The following is a 17,551-nucleotide window of genomic DNA, read 5'->3' as shown; positions in this document are numbered from 1 at the left end:
TCCACCTCTGACACATATATCCTCTTTGTCAATCTTTCCTCACTCATTCTCTCCATGTGACCAAACCATTTCAATACCCTCTTCTGTTCTCTCAACCACACTCTTTTTATTACCAGTGCAATTTATTAAAAAATGGGGTGACTGTATTGTTGACTGGTTGGTAAGGTTATTTAATGTATGTAGGATTCATGGTGAGGTGCCTGAGGATTGGCGGAATGCGTGCATAGTGCCATTGTATAAAAGCAAAGGGGATAAGAGTGAGTGCTCAAATTACAGAGGTATAAGTTTGTTGAGTATACCTGGTAAATTATATGGGAGGGTATTGATTGAGAGGGTGAAGGCATGTACAGAGCATCAGATTGGGGAAGAGCAGTGTGGTTTCAGAAGTGGTAGAGGATGTGTGGATCAGGTGTTTGCTTTGAAGAATGTATGTGAGAAATACTTAGAAAAGCAAATGGATTTGTATGTAGCATTTATGGATCTGGATAGAGTTGATAGAGATGCTCTGTGGAAGGTACTAAGAATATATGGTGTGGGAGGCAAGTTGTTAGAAGCAGTGAAAAGTTTTTATCGAGGATGTAAGGCATGTGTGCATGTAGGAAGAGAGGAAAGTGATTGGTTCTCAGTGAATGTAGGTTTGCGGCAGGGGTGTGTGATGTCTCCATGGTTGTTTAATTTGCTTATGGATGGGGTTGTTAGGGAGGTGAATGCAAGAGTTTTGGAAAGAGGGGCAAGTATGGAGTCTGTTGTGGATGAGTGAGCTTGGGAAGTGAGTCAGTTGTTGTTCGCTGATGATACAGCGCTGGTGGCTGATTCACGTGAGAAACTACAGAAGCTGGTGACTGAGTTTGGTAAAGTGTGTGAAAGAAGAAAGTTAAGAGTAAATGTGAATTAGAGCAAGGTTATTAGGTACTGTAGGGTTGAGGGTCAAGTCAATTGGGAGGTAAGTTTGAATGGAGAAAAACTGGAGGAAGTAAAGTGTTCTAGATACCTGGGAGTGGATCTGGCAGCGGATGGAACCATGGAAGCGGAAGTGAATCATAGGGTGGGGGAGGGGGTGAAAATCCTGGGAGTGTTGAAGAATGTGTGGAAGTCGAGAACATTATCTCCAAAAGCAAAAATGGGTATGTTTGAAGGAATAGTGGTTCCAACAATATTGTGTGGTTGCGAGGCGTGGGCTATGGATAGAGTTGTGTGCAGGAGGGTGGATGTGTTGGAAATGAGATGTTTGAGGACAATATTAGGTGTGAGGTGGTTTGATCAAGTAAGTAATGTAAGGGTAAGAGAGATGTGTGGAAATAAGAAGAGCGTGGTTGAGAGAGCAGAAGAGGGTGTTTTGAAATGGTTTGGGCACATGGAGAGAATGAGTGAGGAAAGATTGACCAAGAGGATACATGTGTCGGAGGTGGAGGGAACGAGGAGAAGAGGGAGACCAAATTGGAGGTGGAAAGATGGAGTGAAAAAGATTTTGTGTGATCGGGGCCTGAACATGCAGGAGGGTGAAAGGAGGGCAAGGAATAGAGTGAATTGGAGCGATGTGGTATACAGGGGTTGACGTGCTGTCAGTGGATTGAATCAAGGCATGTGAAGCGTCTGGGGTAAACCATGGAAAGCTGTGTAGGTATGTATATTTGCGTGTGTGGACGTGTGTATGTACGTGTGTATGGGGGTTGGGCCATTTCTTTCGTCTGTTTCCTCGCGCTACCTCGCAAACGCGGGAGACAGCGACAAAGTATAAAAAAAAAAAAAAAAAAAAAATGTCTCTGTGTGTATATATATGTGTACATTGAGATGTATGGGTATGTATATTTGCGTCTGTAGACGTGTATGTATATACATGTGTATGGGGGTGGGTTGGGCCATTTATTTCGTCTGTTTCCTTGCGCTACCTCACAAACGTGGGAGACAGCGACAAAGCAAAATAAATAAATAAATATCTCTCTTTCCCTTTCATTACTTACTCGATCAAACCACCTCACACATGTTGTCCTCAAACATCTCTTTTCCAACACATCCACCCTCCTCTGCACAACCCTATCTATAACTCACACCTTGCAACCATAGAACATTTTTGGAATCACTATACCTTCAAACATACCCATTTTTGCTTTCGGAGATAATGTTCTCGCCTTCCACACATTCTTCAACGCTCCCAGAACTTTCGCCCCCTCCCCCATCCAGTGACTCACTTTCTCTTCCATGGTTCCATCTGCTGCCAAGTCCACTCTCAGATATCTAAAACACTTTACTTCCTCCAGTTTTTATCCATTCAAACTTACCTCCCAATTGACTTGTCCATCAACCCTACCTAACCTAATAACCTTGCTCTTATGCACATTTACTCTAAGCTTTCTTCTTTCACACACTTTACCAAACTCAGTCACCAGCTTCTGCAGTTTCTCACCTGAATCAGCCACCAGTGCAGCGAACAACAACTGACTCACTTCCCAAGTCCTCTCATCCACAACAGTATGTGTGTGTGTTAGTGTATGTGCTTGTATGTATGTATATGAGTGGATGGGCCACTCTTCATCTGTTTCCTGGTGCTACCTTGCTGATGCGGGAAATGGCAATCAATTATAATAAAAATAAGATACTAATGACATTTACTAAAACCATAACCAGGAACTGAGGGTACTAGAGTTACTGAATATAGCAAATAGAACAAAACAACTCAGGATTGATAAAATTTTTGAAATATACATTGACTTGCTCTCTTATTGTATTTTGACATTGTGCAGTATTTAGATCTGTTTTGACAGCCATGGAAAAGAACCCTTGATCCAGGTGTGCTTGGGTAGTTCTAAGATTTTTCACATTTGTATTGCATGGAAAAGATGATCATTGGCTGATAAGTTATCAATCTCGGTGTTATCTTTGGTACTTTATTGTATCAAACAAACACATTCAAAGAGCCATTAATAAATTTCATTATTAGTGACATTAATGCAGTAAGTTGTTATGGGTGCCCAAGGAAGGGGCAAGAAGAGACATTTGCACCGCTTACATTTCACAAAAATATTGCACATGGCATATTCTTGGTCATATTTGCTTGAATGGAATTGAATGAAACCTCACTCTTTTTTATCAAACCTCTAAATGTTGTTTCCATTAAATAATATCACAAATTCAAAATTTTTTTCTGTTGACATACACTGTAAAGGTTTATCCCCTACCTGCAGGTTTTGCATGTAGGTAGTAGTTGATAGGTAGCCACCGACCAGGGAAGTATATTACTGGCACTGTCTGCCTGGGTCTTGAGAGGGTAAGTGATGGCTTTGTAGTGAGCCAGTACTTCATTGGTTGTCAGGTTGCACTCCTGTGACCCAGGTAGCTGTCATTTCTTTCTGCCTCATCCACACTTAGACTGCTGGTATTCTCCTCACAAACATACAACCTCTCCATGTCACAAATAACCTCACCATCCATGCATAAAACTGGTCCAGTATTAGGATAAGAGGCATTCATTCTTATCTCATTATCTCGGTAACCTTTCCACTACCTAGCAGCCCCTCCAAGTCTCAACGCGCATTATCACGATTTTTATGGGTACTCCATAACTGGTACTTAATTGACAGTAACATCTGTACTAGTGCTTAATTTTTCAAGTGAAAATTGTCGATAGAAAAGGAAAATGGGGTTACTGCTTAGTTTTTTTGTGTAAAATAATTTTTTTTATGATTTTGAAAGATTTATTTTTTAGACAACCCTTACATGAAACAAGGATTAGATGTAAATTTGCTTCATGATTAGTCTTTCTTGACAATGTCTTGTCTTTTTTGTTCCATAATTAACACCGTACCTTCCCTGTTTAGCCATAGGATTGAGGTTGAATTTCATTAGTTATGACTTTTGAAGTAGGACTTCAAATTTGGTACAATATTTGTTTTCCTGCATATTTGTTATTTCCCACAATATTAAGATAACACTATGAATAGATTAAGAAATGGCCTCATATGCTCACATCCACTCCCTAGTTGTTATGTGTAATTTACACTCTTAGATATATTTTTATCCTTAAGACAATAATAACTTTTGTCCTACAGGAAGCACGTGGTGTTTGGCCGAGTGGTGAGTGGGTATGAGGTCGTAGTGGCAGTAGAGAATCTTCCCGTTGATAACCGCAGTCGTCCGCTTCAACCTGCAGTAATTGCCAATTGTGGAGAATTGGTTCTACAGCGTTCTGTTAAACCTAAAGGTAAGGACAAGAATAAAAAAAAAATGGTGATATAGATATTACACTAAACCTGGGTCACAATTATTTGCAAGATAGAGACTGAGAAATCTTGCAGTCCTTAGTTTTGTAGATTTCCATTCAGTAGTTTTCAGTGTAAATTTAGGAGAAAGGGCTAGAACCCAAGTAACACTCTAAATATTGCTCCCAAAGTTTACTTAACTTAAAAAATCAAGATCATGCACATGCCAGGTAAGCTTAGAAAATGATTACTGTAAATAACTTACCATTCATGTACCACCTCTGCTTATATTGGTTAGGAAGGAAAGGAAGACCCAGATTTCTTGATTCATTTTGACCAAGATAATATTAACACCACGCATCACACCATACCATTACCAGTACCAGCCACCATCACCATCATCATTTCCAGTCACACCACCATCACCAACCACCACTACCAACACTTATCATTACCAGCCACCACATCTAGCATTACCAACTGCCATCACCACCATCACCAATCATCACCACCATTACTAGTCATCACCACCTTCGGCATCCATCATTACCATGTACAGTATGTGTTTTTTTATAACCTAGAGAACGTGGATGTTAGGGTCGATGGAGATACTTTGTGGAAGATGTTATAAATATACGAGTATAGTGTGGGAAGAAAGCTACTAGGAGTAGTGAGGAGTTTTTATTGAAAGATTGAGGCATCTTTGCTAGTAGGAAGGGAAGAAGATAAGAGGTTCCAGGTCAAAGTGGGTTTGCGTCAAGGGTCTGTGATATCAACATGGCTGTTAGATCTTGTCTATGAATAGGGTTGTGAGGGTCTTAATAAGAGGATCAAGTCTATGGCATGAAGGGGATTTCAGTGTCTGGTAGATGAGACATTTGTTGTTTGTAGGTGACAGCTGTGTTAGCAGACTCAAGTGAGAAATAGAAGATGGGGTCTGAATTTGGGAGTATGTGTGAAAGGAAAAAGTTGAGAGCTGATTTGCATAAAAGTAAGCTTATGAGATTTAGTTTGGGAATGGGGAAAGGGGGGATGGTATCTGGTTTGAATGTGAATTTGAATTTAAAGAACCTGGGAGGAAGTGGAGGTTTTAGATTCACATCATTGAACTTTGAAGCAGTTGAAACTGTAGTAGCTGAAGTGAATCATAAGGATGGAAAGGATGCATTGAGGAATGTGTGGAAAGAGAGTTCACTGTGTGTAAGGCCAGAGATGCTCTACGGGTAAGATTTAAGGCTTGTAATAAGAAAAGAACAAAAAAGGAATGATGTGTCAGAATGAAATGCCTAAGGAATTGTCAATATATGATCTAAGGAGGGTTGATCATGTTTAAAATGATAGCAGAAGATAGAGGTGTGATAGTAAGCTGTGTATGACAGAGCTGAAAGGGATGTGATGAAGTGGTTTGGATATATAGAGAAAATTGGTGAAGGAAAACTGACAAAGAGGATATGTGTGTCAGGAGTGGAGGAGCAAGGAGGAGGACGAGCTGAGAGGGGCACCTAGTGGGGTGTCTGATGATCATTTCTTGGTGGAGGTAACTGAAAGTTTGCAGTGTTTTTAGGAAAAGAGGTAATAACTTGGATAGGAAGAGGGTAGTGAACAAAAGTAAACTTTGAAAAGAGGATTGTGTTAGGAGATAAATACTCAGAGATATTTGGAAAGGATTTGCTTAAGCTGAGAGCAAGTGAAGGGAAGGTATTCTGGGAAGTATTGCTGAGTCATTCCACAATAAATGGGATATAGTTGAAAATTAAGTTATGGAATGTTTAGATTTAGAGCATCTTTATATAATAACAATAACCAAATTATCATTGGAAAGTGATCAGATGATTATTGTGGCATTTTTTGGTGTCATAAATGAATTGATGGCATTGTTTAAAGGCAAAAGGGGTAAAGATGAGTGTTTAAACTACAGAGGCATAAGTTTGTTGAGTATCCCTGGAAAATTGTACGGGAGGGTATTGATTGAGAGGGTGAAGGCATGTACAGAGCATCAGATTAGGGAGAAGCAGTGTGGTTTCAGAAGTGGTAGATTATGTGCAGATCAGGTGTTTGCTTTGAAGAAAGTATGTAAGAAATATTTATAAAAACAGATGGATTTGTATGTGGCATTTATGGGTGTGGAGAAAGCATATGATAGGGTCATAGATATGCATTGGAAATGGTCTTCAGAGTATATGGTGTGGGAGGTAAGCTGTTAGAAGCAGTTTAAAGTTTTTATCAAGGATGTAAGGCATGTTTATGAGTAGGAAGGGAGGAGAGTGATTGGTTTCCAGTGAATGTCGGTTTGTGGTAGGGGTATGTAATGTCTCCATGGTTGTTTAATTTGTTTGCGGACTGGGTGGTTAGGGAGGTAAATGCAAGAATTTTGGAGAGAGAGGGGCGAATGTGCAGTCTGTTGGGGATGAGAGGTCCTGGAAAGTGAGTCAGTTGTTGTTCAATGATGATACAGTGCTGATGGCTGATTCAAGTGAGAAACGAGAAGTTGGTGACTAAGTTTGGAAAAGTGTGTGAAAGAAAGTTTAGAGTAAATGTGAATAAGAGCAAGGGTTGAGGGACAAGTTAATTGGGAGAAAGAATACTTCCCACGTATTCCCTGCGTGTCATAGAAGGCGACTAAAAGGGAAGGGAGCGGGGGGCTGAAAATCCTCCCCTCTCATTTTTTTTTTTTTTTTTAATTTTCCAAAAGAAGGAACAGAGAGGGGGTCCAGGTGAGGATGTTCTCTCAAAGGCCCAGTCCTCTGTTCGTGGCGCTACCTCGCTAATGCGGGAAATGGCGAATAGTATGAAAGAAAGAAAGTTTGAATGGAGAAAGGTCTGAGGAAGTGAAGTGTTTTATGTATCTGGGAATGGTCTTGGCAGCAAATGGAACCATAGAAGCGGAAGCTAGTCACGGGGTGGGGGAGGGGTGAAGGTTCTGGGAACGATGAAGAATATGTGGAATGAGAGAACGTTATCCCAGAAAGCAAAAATGGGTATGTTTGAAGGAATAGTAGTTCCTATAATATTTTATGGTTGTGAGGCATAGGCTATAGACAGGGTTGTACGGAGGAGAGGGTGGATGTGTTGGAAATGAAATGTTTGAGGACAATATGTGGTGTGAGGTGGTTTGATTGGGTAAGTAATGAAAGGGGAAGAGAGATGTGTGGTAATGAAAAGAGTGTGGTTGAGAGAGCAGAAGAGGGTGTTTTGAAATGGTTTGGACATATGGAGAGAATGATGTGGGAAAGGTTGACAAAGAGGATATATGTGACAGAGTTGGAGCAAACAGGGAGAAGGAGGAGACCAAATTGGAGGTGGAAGGATGGAGTGAAAAAGATTTTGAGCAATTGGGGCATGAACATACAGGAGGGTGAGAGGTGTGCAAGGAATAGAGTAAATTGGAATGATGTAGTATACTGGGGTCGACGTGCTGTCACTGGACTGAACCAGGGCATGTGAAATGTATGGGGATAAACTGTGGAAAGGTCTGTGCGGCCTGGATGTGGATAGGGAGCTGTGGTTTTGGTGCATTACACGTAGCAGTTAGAGACAGAGTGTGAACAAATGTGGCCTTTTTTTGTCTGTTTCTCTGGTGCTACCTTGCTGAAGAGGGGGTTAGCGATGCTGTTTCTGTGTGGCTGGGTGGTGCCAGGAATGGATTGAAGGCACACAAGTATGAATATATTTACATGTGTATATATGTATGTCTGTGTATGTATGTATATGTGAAAGGTGTGCAAGGAATAGAGTGAATTGGAACAATGTGGTCTACTGGGGTTGACATGCTGTCAGTGGATTGAACCAGGGCATGTGAAGCATCTTGGGTAAACATGGAAAGTTTTGTGGGGCCAGGATGTGGAAAGGGAGCTGTGGTTTCGGTGCATTATGCATGACAGCTAGAGACTGAGTGTGAATGAATGTGACCTTTGTTGTCTTCTCCCAGTGCTACCTCAAGCACATGCAGGAGGAGGAGGCTGTCATTTCATGTGTGGCGGAGTGGTGACGGGAATGAATAAGGGCAAATGGTATGAATTATGTACATGTGTATATATGTATATGTCTGTGTGTGTATATATATGTATACGTTAAGATGTATAGATATGTATATGCGTGTGTGGACGTGTATGCATATACATGTGTATGTGGGTGAGTTGGGCCTTTCTTTCATTTGTTTCCTTGTACAACTAACGCATGAGACCGACAAAGTATAATGTTGATATGTATGTGTATGGGGATAGGGGAGCAAGAATACTTCCCACGCATTCCTCACGTGTCGTAGAAGGCGACTAAAGGGGACGGGAGCGGGGGGCTAGAAACCCTACCCTCCTTGTATTTTAACTTTCTAAAAGGGGAAACAGAAGAAGGAGTCACACAGGGAGTGCTCATCCTCCTCAAAGGCTCAGATTGGGGTGTCTAAATGTGTGTGGATGTAACTAAGATTAGAAAAAAGGAGAGATAGGTAGTATGTTTGAGGAAAGGAACCTGGATGTTTTGGCTCTGAGTGAAACAAAGTTCAAGGGTAAAGGGGAAGAGTGGTTTGGGAATGTCTTGGGAGTAAAGTCAGGGGTTGGCACTACTCCTGAAACAGGAGTTGTGGGAGTATGTGATAGAATGTAAGAAAGTAAACTCTAGATTGATATGGGTAAAACTGAAAGTTGATGGAGAGAAATGGGTGATTATTGGTGCATATGCACCTGGGCATGAGAAGAAAGATCATGAGAGGCAAGTGTTTTGGGAGCAGCTGAATGAGTGTGTTAGTGGTTTTGATGCACGAGACCAGGTTATAGTGTTGGGTGATTTGAATGCAAAGGTGAGTAATGTGGCAGTTGAGGGAGGAATTGGTATACATGGGGTGTTCAGTGTTGTAAATGGAAATGGTGAAGAGCTTGTAGATTTATGTGCTGAAAAAGGACTGGTGATTGGGAATATCTGGTTTAAAAAGAGAGATATACATAAGTATACGTATGTAAGTAGGAGAGATGGCCAGAGAGCGTTATTGGATTATGTGTCAATTGATAGGTGCATGAAAGAGAGACTTTTGGATGTTAATGTGCTGAGAGGTGCAACTGGAGGGATGTCTGATCATTATCTTGTGGAGGCGAAGGTGAAGATTTGTAGGGGTTTTCAGAAAAGAAGAGAGAATGTTGGAGTGAAGAGAGTGGTGAGAGTAAGTGAGCTTGGGAAGGAGACTTGTGTGAGGAAGTACCAGGAGAGACTGAGTACAGAATGGAAAAAGGTGAGAACAAAGGAGGTAAGGGGAGTGGGGGGGAATGGGATGTATTTAGGGAAGCAGTGATGGCTTGCACAAAAGATGCTTGTGGCATGAGAAGTGTGGGAGGTGGGCAAATTAGGAAGGGTAGTGAGTGGTGGGATGAAAAAGTAAGATTATTAGTGCAAGAGAAAAGAGAGGCATTTGAATGATTTTTGCAGGGAAATAATGCAAATGAGTGGGAGATGTATAAAAGAAAGAGTCAGGAGGTCAAGAGAAAGGTGCAAGAGGTGAAAAAGAGGGCAAATGAGAGATGGGGTGAGAGAGTATCTATAAATTTTCAGGAGAATAAAAAGATGTTTTGGAAGGAGGTAAATAAAGTGCGTAAGACAAGGGAACAAATGGGAACTTCAGGTGAAGGGGGCTAATGGGGAGGTGATAACAAGTAGTGGTGATGTGAGAAGGAGATGGAGTGAGTATTTTGAAGGTTTGTTGAATGTGTTTGATGATAGAGTGGCAGATATAGGGTGTTTTGGTCGAGGTGGTGTGCAAAGTGAGGGGGTTAGGGAAAATGATTTGGTAAACAGAGAAGAGGTAGTAAAAGCATTGCGGAAGATGAAAGCCAGCAAGGCAGCAGGTTTGGATGGTGTTGCAGTGGAATTTATTAAAAAAGGGGGTGACTGTACTGTTGACTGGTTGGTAAGGTTATTTAATGTATGTAACGCTACCTTGCTAATGCGGGAAATGGCGAATAGTTTAAAAAAAAGAAAAGAATGATTCATGGTGAGGTGCCTAAGGATTGGCAGAATGCTTGCATAGTGCCATTGTACAAAGGCAAAGGGGATAAGAGTGAGTGCTCCAATTACAGAGGTATAAGTTTGTTGAGTATTCCTGGTAAATTATATGGGAGGGTATTGATTGAGAGGTTGAAGACATGTACAGAGCATCAGACTGGGGAAGAACAGTGTGGTTTCAGAATTGGTAGAGGATGTGTGGATCAGGTGTTTGCCTTGAAGAATGTATGTAAGAAATACTTAGAAAAGCAAATGGATTCGTATGTAGCATTTATGGATCTGGAAAAGGCATATGATAGAGTTGATATAGATGCTCTGTGGAAGGTATTAAGAATATATGGTGTGGGAGGCAAGTTGTTAGAAGCAGTGAAAAGTTTTTATCGAGGATTTAAAGCATGTGTACGTTTAGGAAGAGAGGAAAGTGATTGGTTCTCAGTGAATGTAGGTTTGTGGCAGGGGTGTGTGATGTCTCCATGGTTGTTTAATTTGTTTATGGATGGGGTTGTTAGGGAGGTGAATGCAAGAGTTTTGGAGAGGGGCAAGTATGGAGTCTGTTGTGGATGAGAGAGCTTGGGAAGTGAGTCAGATGTTGTTTGCTGATGATACAGCACTGGTGGTTGATTTGTGTGAGAAACTGTAGAAGCTGGTGACTGAGTTTGGTAAAGTGTATGAAAGAAGAAAGTTAAGAGTAAATGTGAATAAGAGCAAGGTTATTAGGTACAGTAGGGTTGAGGGACAGGTCAATTGGGAGGTAAGTTTGAATGGAGAAAAACTGGAGGAAGTGAAGTGTGTTAGATATCTGGGAGTGGATTTGGCAGCAGATGGAACCATAGAAGCGGAAGTGAATCATAGGGTGGGGGATGGGGCGAAAGTTCTGGGAGCATTGAAAAATGTATGGAAGTCGAGAACATTATCTCGGAAAGCAAAAATGGGTATGTTTGAAGGAACAGTGGCTCCAACAATGTTATATGGTTGTGAGGAGTGGGCTATAGATAAAGTTGTGGAGAGGAGGATGGATGTGTTGGAAATGAGATGTTTGAGGACAATATGTGGTGTGAGGTGGTTTGATTAAGTAAGTAGTGAAAGGGTATGAGAGATGTGTGGTAATAAAAAGAGTGTGGTTGAGAGAGCAGAAGAGGGTCTTTTGAAATGGTTTGGTCACATGGAGAGAATAAGTGAGGAAAGATTGACGAAGAGGATATATGTGTCAGAGATGGAGGGAATGAGGAGAAGTGGGAGACCAAATTGGAGGTGGAAAGATGGAGTGAAAAAGATTTTGAGTGATTGGGGCCTGAACATGCAGGAGGGTGAAAGGCGTGCATGAAATAGAGTGAATTGGAACGATGTGGTATACCGGAGTCGACATGCTGTCAATGGATTGAACCAGGGCATGTGAAGTGTCTGGGGTAAACCATGGAAAGTTTTGTGGGGCCTGGGTGTGGAAAGGGAGCTGTGGTTTTGGCGCATTATACATGATAGCTGGAGACTGAGTGTGAATGAATGTGGCCTTTGTTGTCTTTTCCTAGCGCTACCTCGCACACATGTGGGGGAGGGGGCTGTCATTTCATATGTAGTGGGGTGGCGACGGGAATGAATGAGGGGAGACAGTATGAATTATGTTCATTTGTGTGTATGTATATGTTTGTGTGTGTATATATATATCTGTATACGTTGAGATGTATAGGTATGTATATTTGCCTGTGTGGATTTGTACTCATATACATGTGTATGTGGGTGGGTTAGGCTATTCTTTCGTCTGTTTCCTTGCGCTACCTCAGCTAATGCAGGAGACAGCGAGAAAGTATGATGAAAAGAAAAATGAAAATTGCTTAATAAAAGAAAAATGAAAATTGCTGTCATGGAGGAGGCATTTTTTTACTGGTGTTATATTTTATTCCTTGTTGCATTAAGCTTTAGATTATAGTATACCTTAATGTTCCTTGCATATGCTAATAACAGCATACACTACTCCTCATTCATATTTGTATAGAGAGAATTAGTAGTGTATCCTTGGACATAATGTCCCATCCGTGACAAAATAATGTTGAGAAAGTTTTTCTATTTTCTCAGTGGCTGGAGTAAAGTTCTTGATGCCCTGTAATCTTCTAATTTAAGGGTTATGGTTAAGCTAGAGATACTGAATTAAAGGTATGCAGGTGATAGTGTGATTTTGAGTGATATCGTATACAGGGGTTGACTTGCTGGTAGTGGACTGATCTAGTGGTTATGAAGCAGCCAGGGGAAACCATAGAAAGATCTTTAAGGCCTAGCAGGGATTTTAGTTGAGCAAACATGTTCTCTAGGGAATGGATTTGAGTGTATGAGGCCTGTTCTTTGTCAGTTTCTAGCACTGCCTTACTAATGTGGGAACCAGTGAACAAGCATAAGAAAAGGAAATTTTTTAGTAATCTGCACTCTTCTTTGACACAAAAGTCAAGGTTTTTATGTATACTTTGTCATATACTTTGAAAATTTCCCTTTTTTTTGTTCAGATTTCTTTCCAACTCTATGTTATGTATGTTGCATGTCACATTGTATGATGTGAATTATTTTAATACTTTGGTTGTTTATGTACTTTACAGGAGAAAAGAAACGCAAAAAGAAAAAAGAAAATGTAGCTTCATCAGATTCAGAATCAGAGGGTGAAAAGAAAAAGAAGAAGAAAAAGAAAAAGGAGAAGAAACAGAAGCATAAGAAAGTTGAAAGGTAACTTAAACTGTATACAGTATTTATTTGTGTATTCATTAGTTATAAAGCTGGATGTTTATAGTTGCATACCCAACAGTCCATTCATGTTCTTTTCTTGATTACATATCTGACTTTCTTTACCCATTTAGTATTTTTCACTTTGCTTAGCATTATCCCTGGTTGTCTTCAGCCATTCTGTATATATATCTGATGGGAAATAGAGGAACTCCAATTTACAAACAGATATCTAGGCTTGGTTGGACCAGATCCTTTTAGTGACAGCTAAAGAATGGATGAGTGAAATGCAGGATTTCATCTGTTCCTGGCGCTACCTTGCTAATGCATGACATGGCAATCAGTTTGAATAAAAAGGAATAAAACCAGATGATAAGCATTTTAGATATTGACCAGAACTCAGTAGTGACTCGTATGCTGAATTTGATTAACTCCAGATTCCCCTGTTCAACCAATTTACATCATGCATAATTAGGCCCCAAACACCTGAAGCATCTTTCACCTCATCTAAGAAGAATTCCTGCCACCATTTAGTATTGTCATTTTAGTATCTTCTAAACCTCTGTGCTTCAGTTTTGCATGTTGGTAGGCATTTTGTTGGGCTGATACAGATGGAGACAGAGATATAGACATTTGATGCTATTTATGCATGTTTAGAATATAATAACAAAAGTCAACTTGCATGCATTGTTTCATGACTTACAGTAGCTGTACAGGAAACAGATATCACTAACCACAAGCAATTGAGCTGAAGGTTGTCAACAGGCCATAAGGTGGGTATGTTAAATTTCCATACATCTCTGGACAGATAAGCAAAATTAAGTATAAAAGGTGCTTATGAATTAGGTGGGTGGTAAGTGGGCATTATTGGGTTATGTACTTAATGATATGCATACAAAAGAGAAAGTCTTTTATGTGAAAGTGCAGAGAGGGGCAGCTGGTGGGATGTCTGATCATTATTTGATTGAGGTAAAATTGAAGGTTTGTAGAGGCTTTCAGAAAAGAGGCAGTGGTATGAATGGGAAGAGGATAGTGAAAGGCTTGTGTGAAGAGCTACTAGTAAAGATTAATTGGAAAATGACAAAGTATGAGAGTAAATGAAGCTAGGGAGGTGGTGAGGTATGGGAGTTAATTAGGGAAGCAATGATGACATACGAGAGAAGTGTGTTGTGTATAATGTGGGATGTTGGCACGAGTGAAAGGTTATTGAGTGGTAGGATAACAAAGTTAAGGTGCTAGTGAAAGAGAGGAGCAAGGTGTATGGGCATTATTTGCAGGGAAGGAGCACAAGTGATTGGGAGATGTACAAGAAAAACAGCAGGGGGTTAAGAGGAAGGGGCAGGGGCTGGAATAGAGGGCAGATGAAAGTTTGGGAGAGCAAGTATCAGCAAAATTAGAGGGGACTAAGATGTTTTAGGAGGAGGTTAATAGTGTGAAAAAATATTGAAAGCAAATGAGGTGATAGGTGAAGGGGTAAAGAGAGAAGTGGTAACAGATAGAGGGGTGAAGAAGAGATGGTGTGAGTGTTTTGAAGGATTCTTAAATTTATTTGATGATAGGTTGGCAGTTTATGGGCTTTTGGGTTAGGCAGGTATGTGCAGGGAGAGAATCATGGATAGTGATGTGGTCAGATGATTAGAGGTGGTGAAAGCCATGCATAAGATGAAGTGTTGCAAAGTGATTAGAGTGTATGGGATTGTTGTTGAATTTCTTTAGAAAAAGGAGAATTGTAGCATGGATTGGTTTGTTAGTATTTTCATTGTATGTATGGCTCATGGTGAGGTTCCTGATGTGGATCAGATGTTTGCTTTGATGAATGTAAGTGGTAAATATTTGGAGAAACAAAGGGATTTGCTCACTATTGGACATTTATGGATATGAAGAAAGCATATGATTGGGTTGACTGAGATACTTTTTGGAAGTTGTTACAAATTTATGTTGATGGAAGGAAGTTGCTGGGAGCAATGAAGATTTCTATCGAGAGAGCATGGCATATACACATAAGAAGAGAGGTGGATGAATGGTTCTAGGCAAATGTGCCAAGGGTGTCTTATGTCACCATGGCTATTTAATTTGATTATGGATTGGTTGATGAGGAAGATGAATGCATGGTTCTTAAAGGAGCAGGTCTGCAGTTTGTCAGGAGTGGAGGGGCCTGGGAGATAAGTCAGTTGTTGTTTGCTTATGACACAGCACAGGTGGCAGAAAAGAATGGTAGAAGTTGGTGTCTGACCCCAGGGAGAGTATTGAAGGAGAAAGATTAGAGTAAATGTGAATAGAAGGAAGTTTATTGGGTTTAGCAATTGAGAGAAACATGTCATTTGGACTATGATTCTGAGTGGAGAAAAATTGGAGGAAGTGAGAGTGTTTTAAATACCAAGGAATGGACATGGTAGTGAATGGACCATGGTAGTGAATGGAACCATGGAAACAGGAAGCAGAGGTGAGTCATAGGATGGGTGAGGGGGTGAAGGTTCTGGGGGCATTGAGAAATATGACAAGTTGTTATCTTGGTGGAAAAAATGGATATGTTTGAAGGTATAGTAGTCCCATTGATATTGAATAAATGTGAGGCATAGATGAGAATTTGCAGAGGAAAGAGGCTGTAAATGAAATGTTTGAGGGGTGATTTGATCTTGTAAGTAATAAAAAGGTAAGAGAGAGATGTGGTCATAAGAAGAGTGTGATAGAAGGTAGGTATGTAGTAGTTGGTAGGCAGCCAACCACCATGGACATATATTACCAGTACTATCTGCCTGAGTATCTAGAGAGTTAGTGATGGCTGTGTAGTGAGCCTGCACTTCAGTGGTTGTTAAGTTGCACTCCTCTGACCCAGGCAGCTGTCTTTTCTTTCTGCCTCACCCACACGTGGGCTACTGGTATTGTATCCACAGATATACAATCTCTCCATGTCATACATAACACTTAACCACTCTTAACTTGCGTAGCACATTCTCCGTAACTAGATTTTCCTATGGTGAGTGCTATTTGCTAGCCCTGCCTTTTGGCAAACTGGTAGGAGCAATAGATAGAAGTAGGAGGAGGGAGCATGTGGTAGAATTAGTCAGTTGGGACATTAGTAGGTAGGAGCCTCTGCAAACAATGTGCTAAAGTTGCCCTCTGCCAGTGGCCTGTTAAGGGTGAAGTAGTAAAGGCTAAAAAGAGGAAGTGGAGTTTGCTAGTTATCAAGACTATTGCCATGGCCACCCCCTTGAGGGAGTTCCAGAAGGGAACAAGCATCAGAGACATAGATAGATAGATCACAAAATAGTATCAGACAATCAGCATAAATGATCCACAACAAAATTCAACAAAATATCCTACTCTTACCCACAATGCATGGCTCCAGACCGAAACACTCTACACACTGACCTCTCACAATATAGATGGATTCATCCATTACACCCCACTTCCCACACAGTACTAATAGTAGTAGATATGAACAAAGTATTTGACAGTGCCCCTGAACACATCCTCACAAAAAATTCTTGACGCCACTCTCCACAGCATTGACCAAAAATGGTTGGGCAATTTCCTAGCTGGCTGCCATGCCAGACTCGCTCATAATAGCTTCACCTCTAAAACACTTCAGCTCTTCAGTGGAGTTCCTCAAGGAGCAGTTCTTACTCCAACTCTCTTTAAGTCTCTTACACAACCTCCCATTACTTCAGGCAAGCCTCAGCTTGAAGGTCCTCTCATATGCAGACAACTTCTCAGTCATATCACAATGACTTGACACCATGGTAGCAGCAGCAGACATGCATCAGAACACTATAGTATTGGAACCATGGCTCAACCAAGAACACAATAATCTCCATCTCCACAGAAGTCTTAAAATATTCTTTTAATCCAGTCACCTTGAATGAAAAGTTTTTATCGAGGATGTAAGGCATGTGTACGTGTAGGAAGAGAGGAAAGTGATTGGTTCTCAGTGAATGTAGGTTTGCGGCAGGGGTGTGTGATGTCTCCATGGTTGTTTAATTTGTTTATGGATGGGGTTGTAAGGGAGGTAAATGCAAGAGTCCTGGAAAGAGGGGCAAGTATGAAGTCTGTTGGGGATGAGAGAGCTTGGGAAGTGAGTCAATTGTTGTTCGCTGATGATACAGCGCTGGTGGCTGATTCATGTGAGAAACTGCAGAAGCTGGTGACTGAGTTTGGTAAAGTGTGTGGAAGAAGAAAGTTGAGAGTAAATGTGAATAAGAGCAAGGTTATTAGGTACAGTAGGGGTGAGGGTCAAGTCAATTGGGAGGTGAGTTTGAATGGAGAAAAACTGGAGGAAGTGAAGTGTTTTAGATATCTGGGAGTGGATCTGTCAGCGGATGGAACCATGGAAGCGGAAGTGGATCATAGGGTGGGGGAGGGGGCGAAAGTTTTGGGAGCCTTGAAAAATGTGTGGAAGTCGAGAACATTATCTCGGAAAGCAAAAATGGGTATGTTTGAGGGAATAGTGGTTCCAACAATGCTGTATGGTTGCGAGGCGTGGGCTATGGATAGAGATGTGCGCAGGAGGATGGATGTGCTGGAAATGAGATGTTTGAGGACAATGTGTGGTGTGAGGTGGTTTGATCGAGTAAGTAACGTAAGGGTAAGAGAGATGTGTGGAAATAAAAAGAGCGTGGTTGAGAGAGCAGAAGAGGGTGTTTTGAAATGGTTTGGGCACATGG

General features: G+C 41.0%; 1 protein-coding gene across 2 annotated transcripts in view; it reads left to right on the top strand.

Annotated features, from left to right (window-relative positions):
* The window catches only part of Moca-cyp (nuclear cyclophilin protein Moca-cyp), a 212,642-nt gene that overhangs the window by 56,133 nt on the left and 138,958 nt on the right, over positions 1-17,551 (top strand). For both annotated transcript variants that reach the window (XM_071670792.1, XM_071670793.1), the window contains 2 exons: positions 4,047-4,198; positions 12,767-12,890. In XM_071670792.1, coding sequence (XP_071526893.1) covers positions 4,047-4,198; positions 12,767-12,890 — 276 coding nt within the window. The remainder of the gene's footprint in view (positions 1-4,046; positions 4,199-12,766; positions 12,891-17,551) is intronic.

Source organism: Panulirus ornatus, chromosome 15 (genome assembly GCF_036320965.1).
Source record: "Panulirus ornatus isolate Po-2019 chromosome 15, ASM3632096v1, whole genome shotgun sequence".
NCBI lineage: Eukaryota > Metazoa > Arthropoda > Malacostraca > Decapoda > Palinuridae > Panulirus > Panulirus ornatus.
The sequence above is the reverse complement of the archived record's forward strand: the minus strand, read 5'-3'. Positions and strand labels throughout refer to the sequence as shown.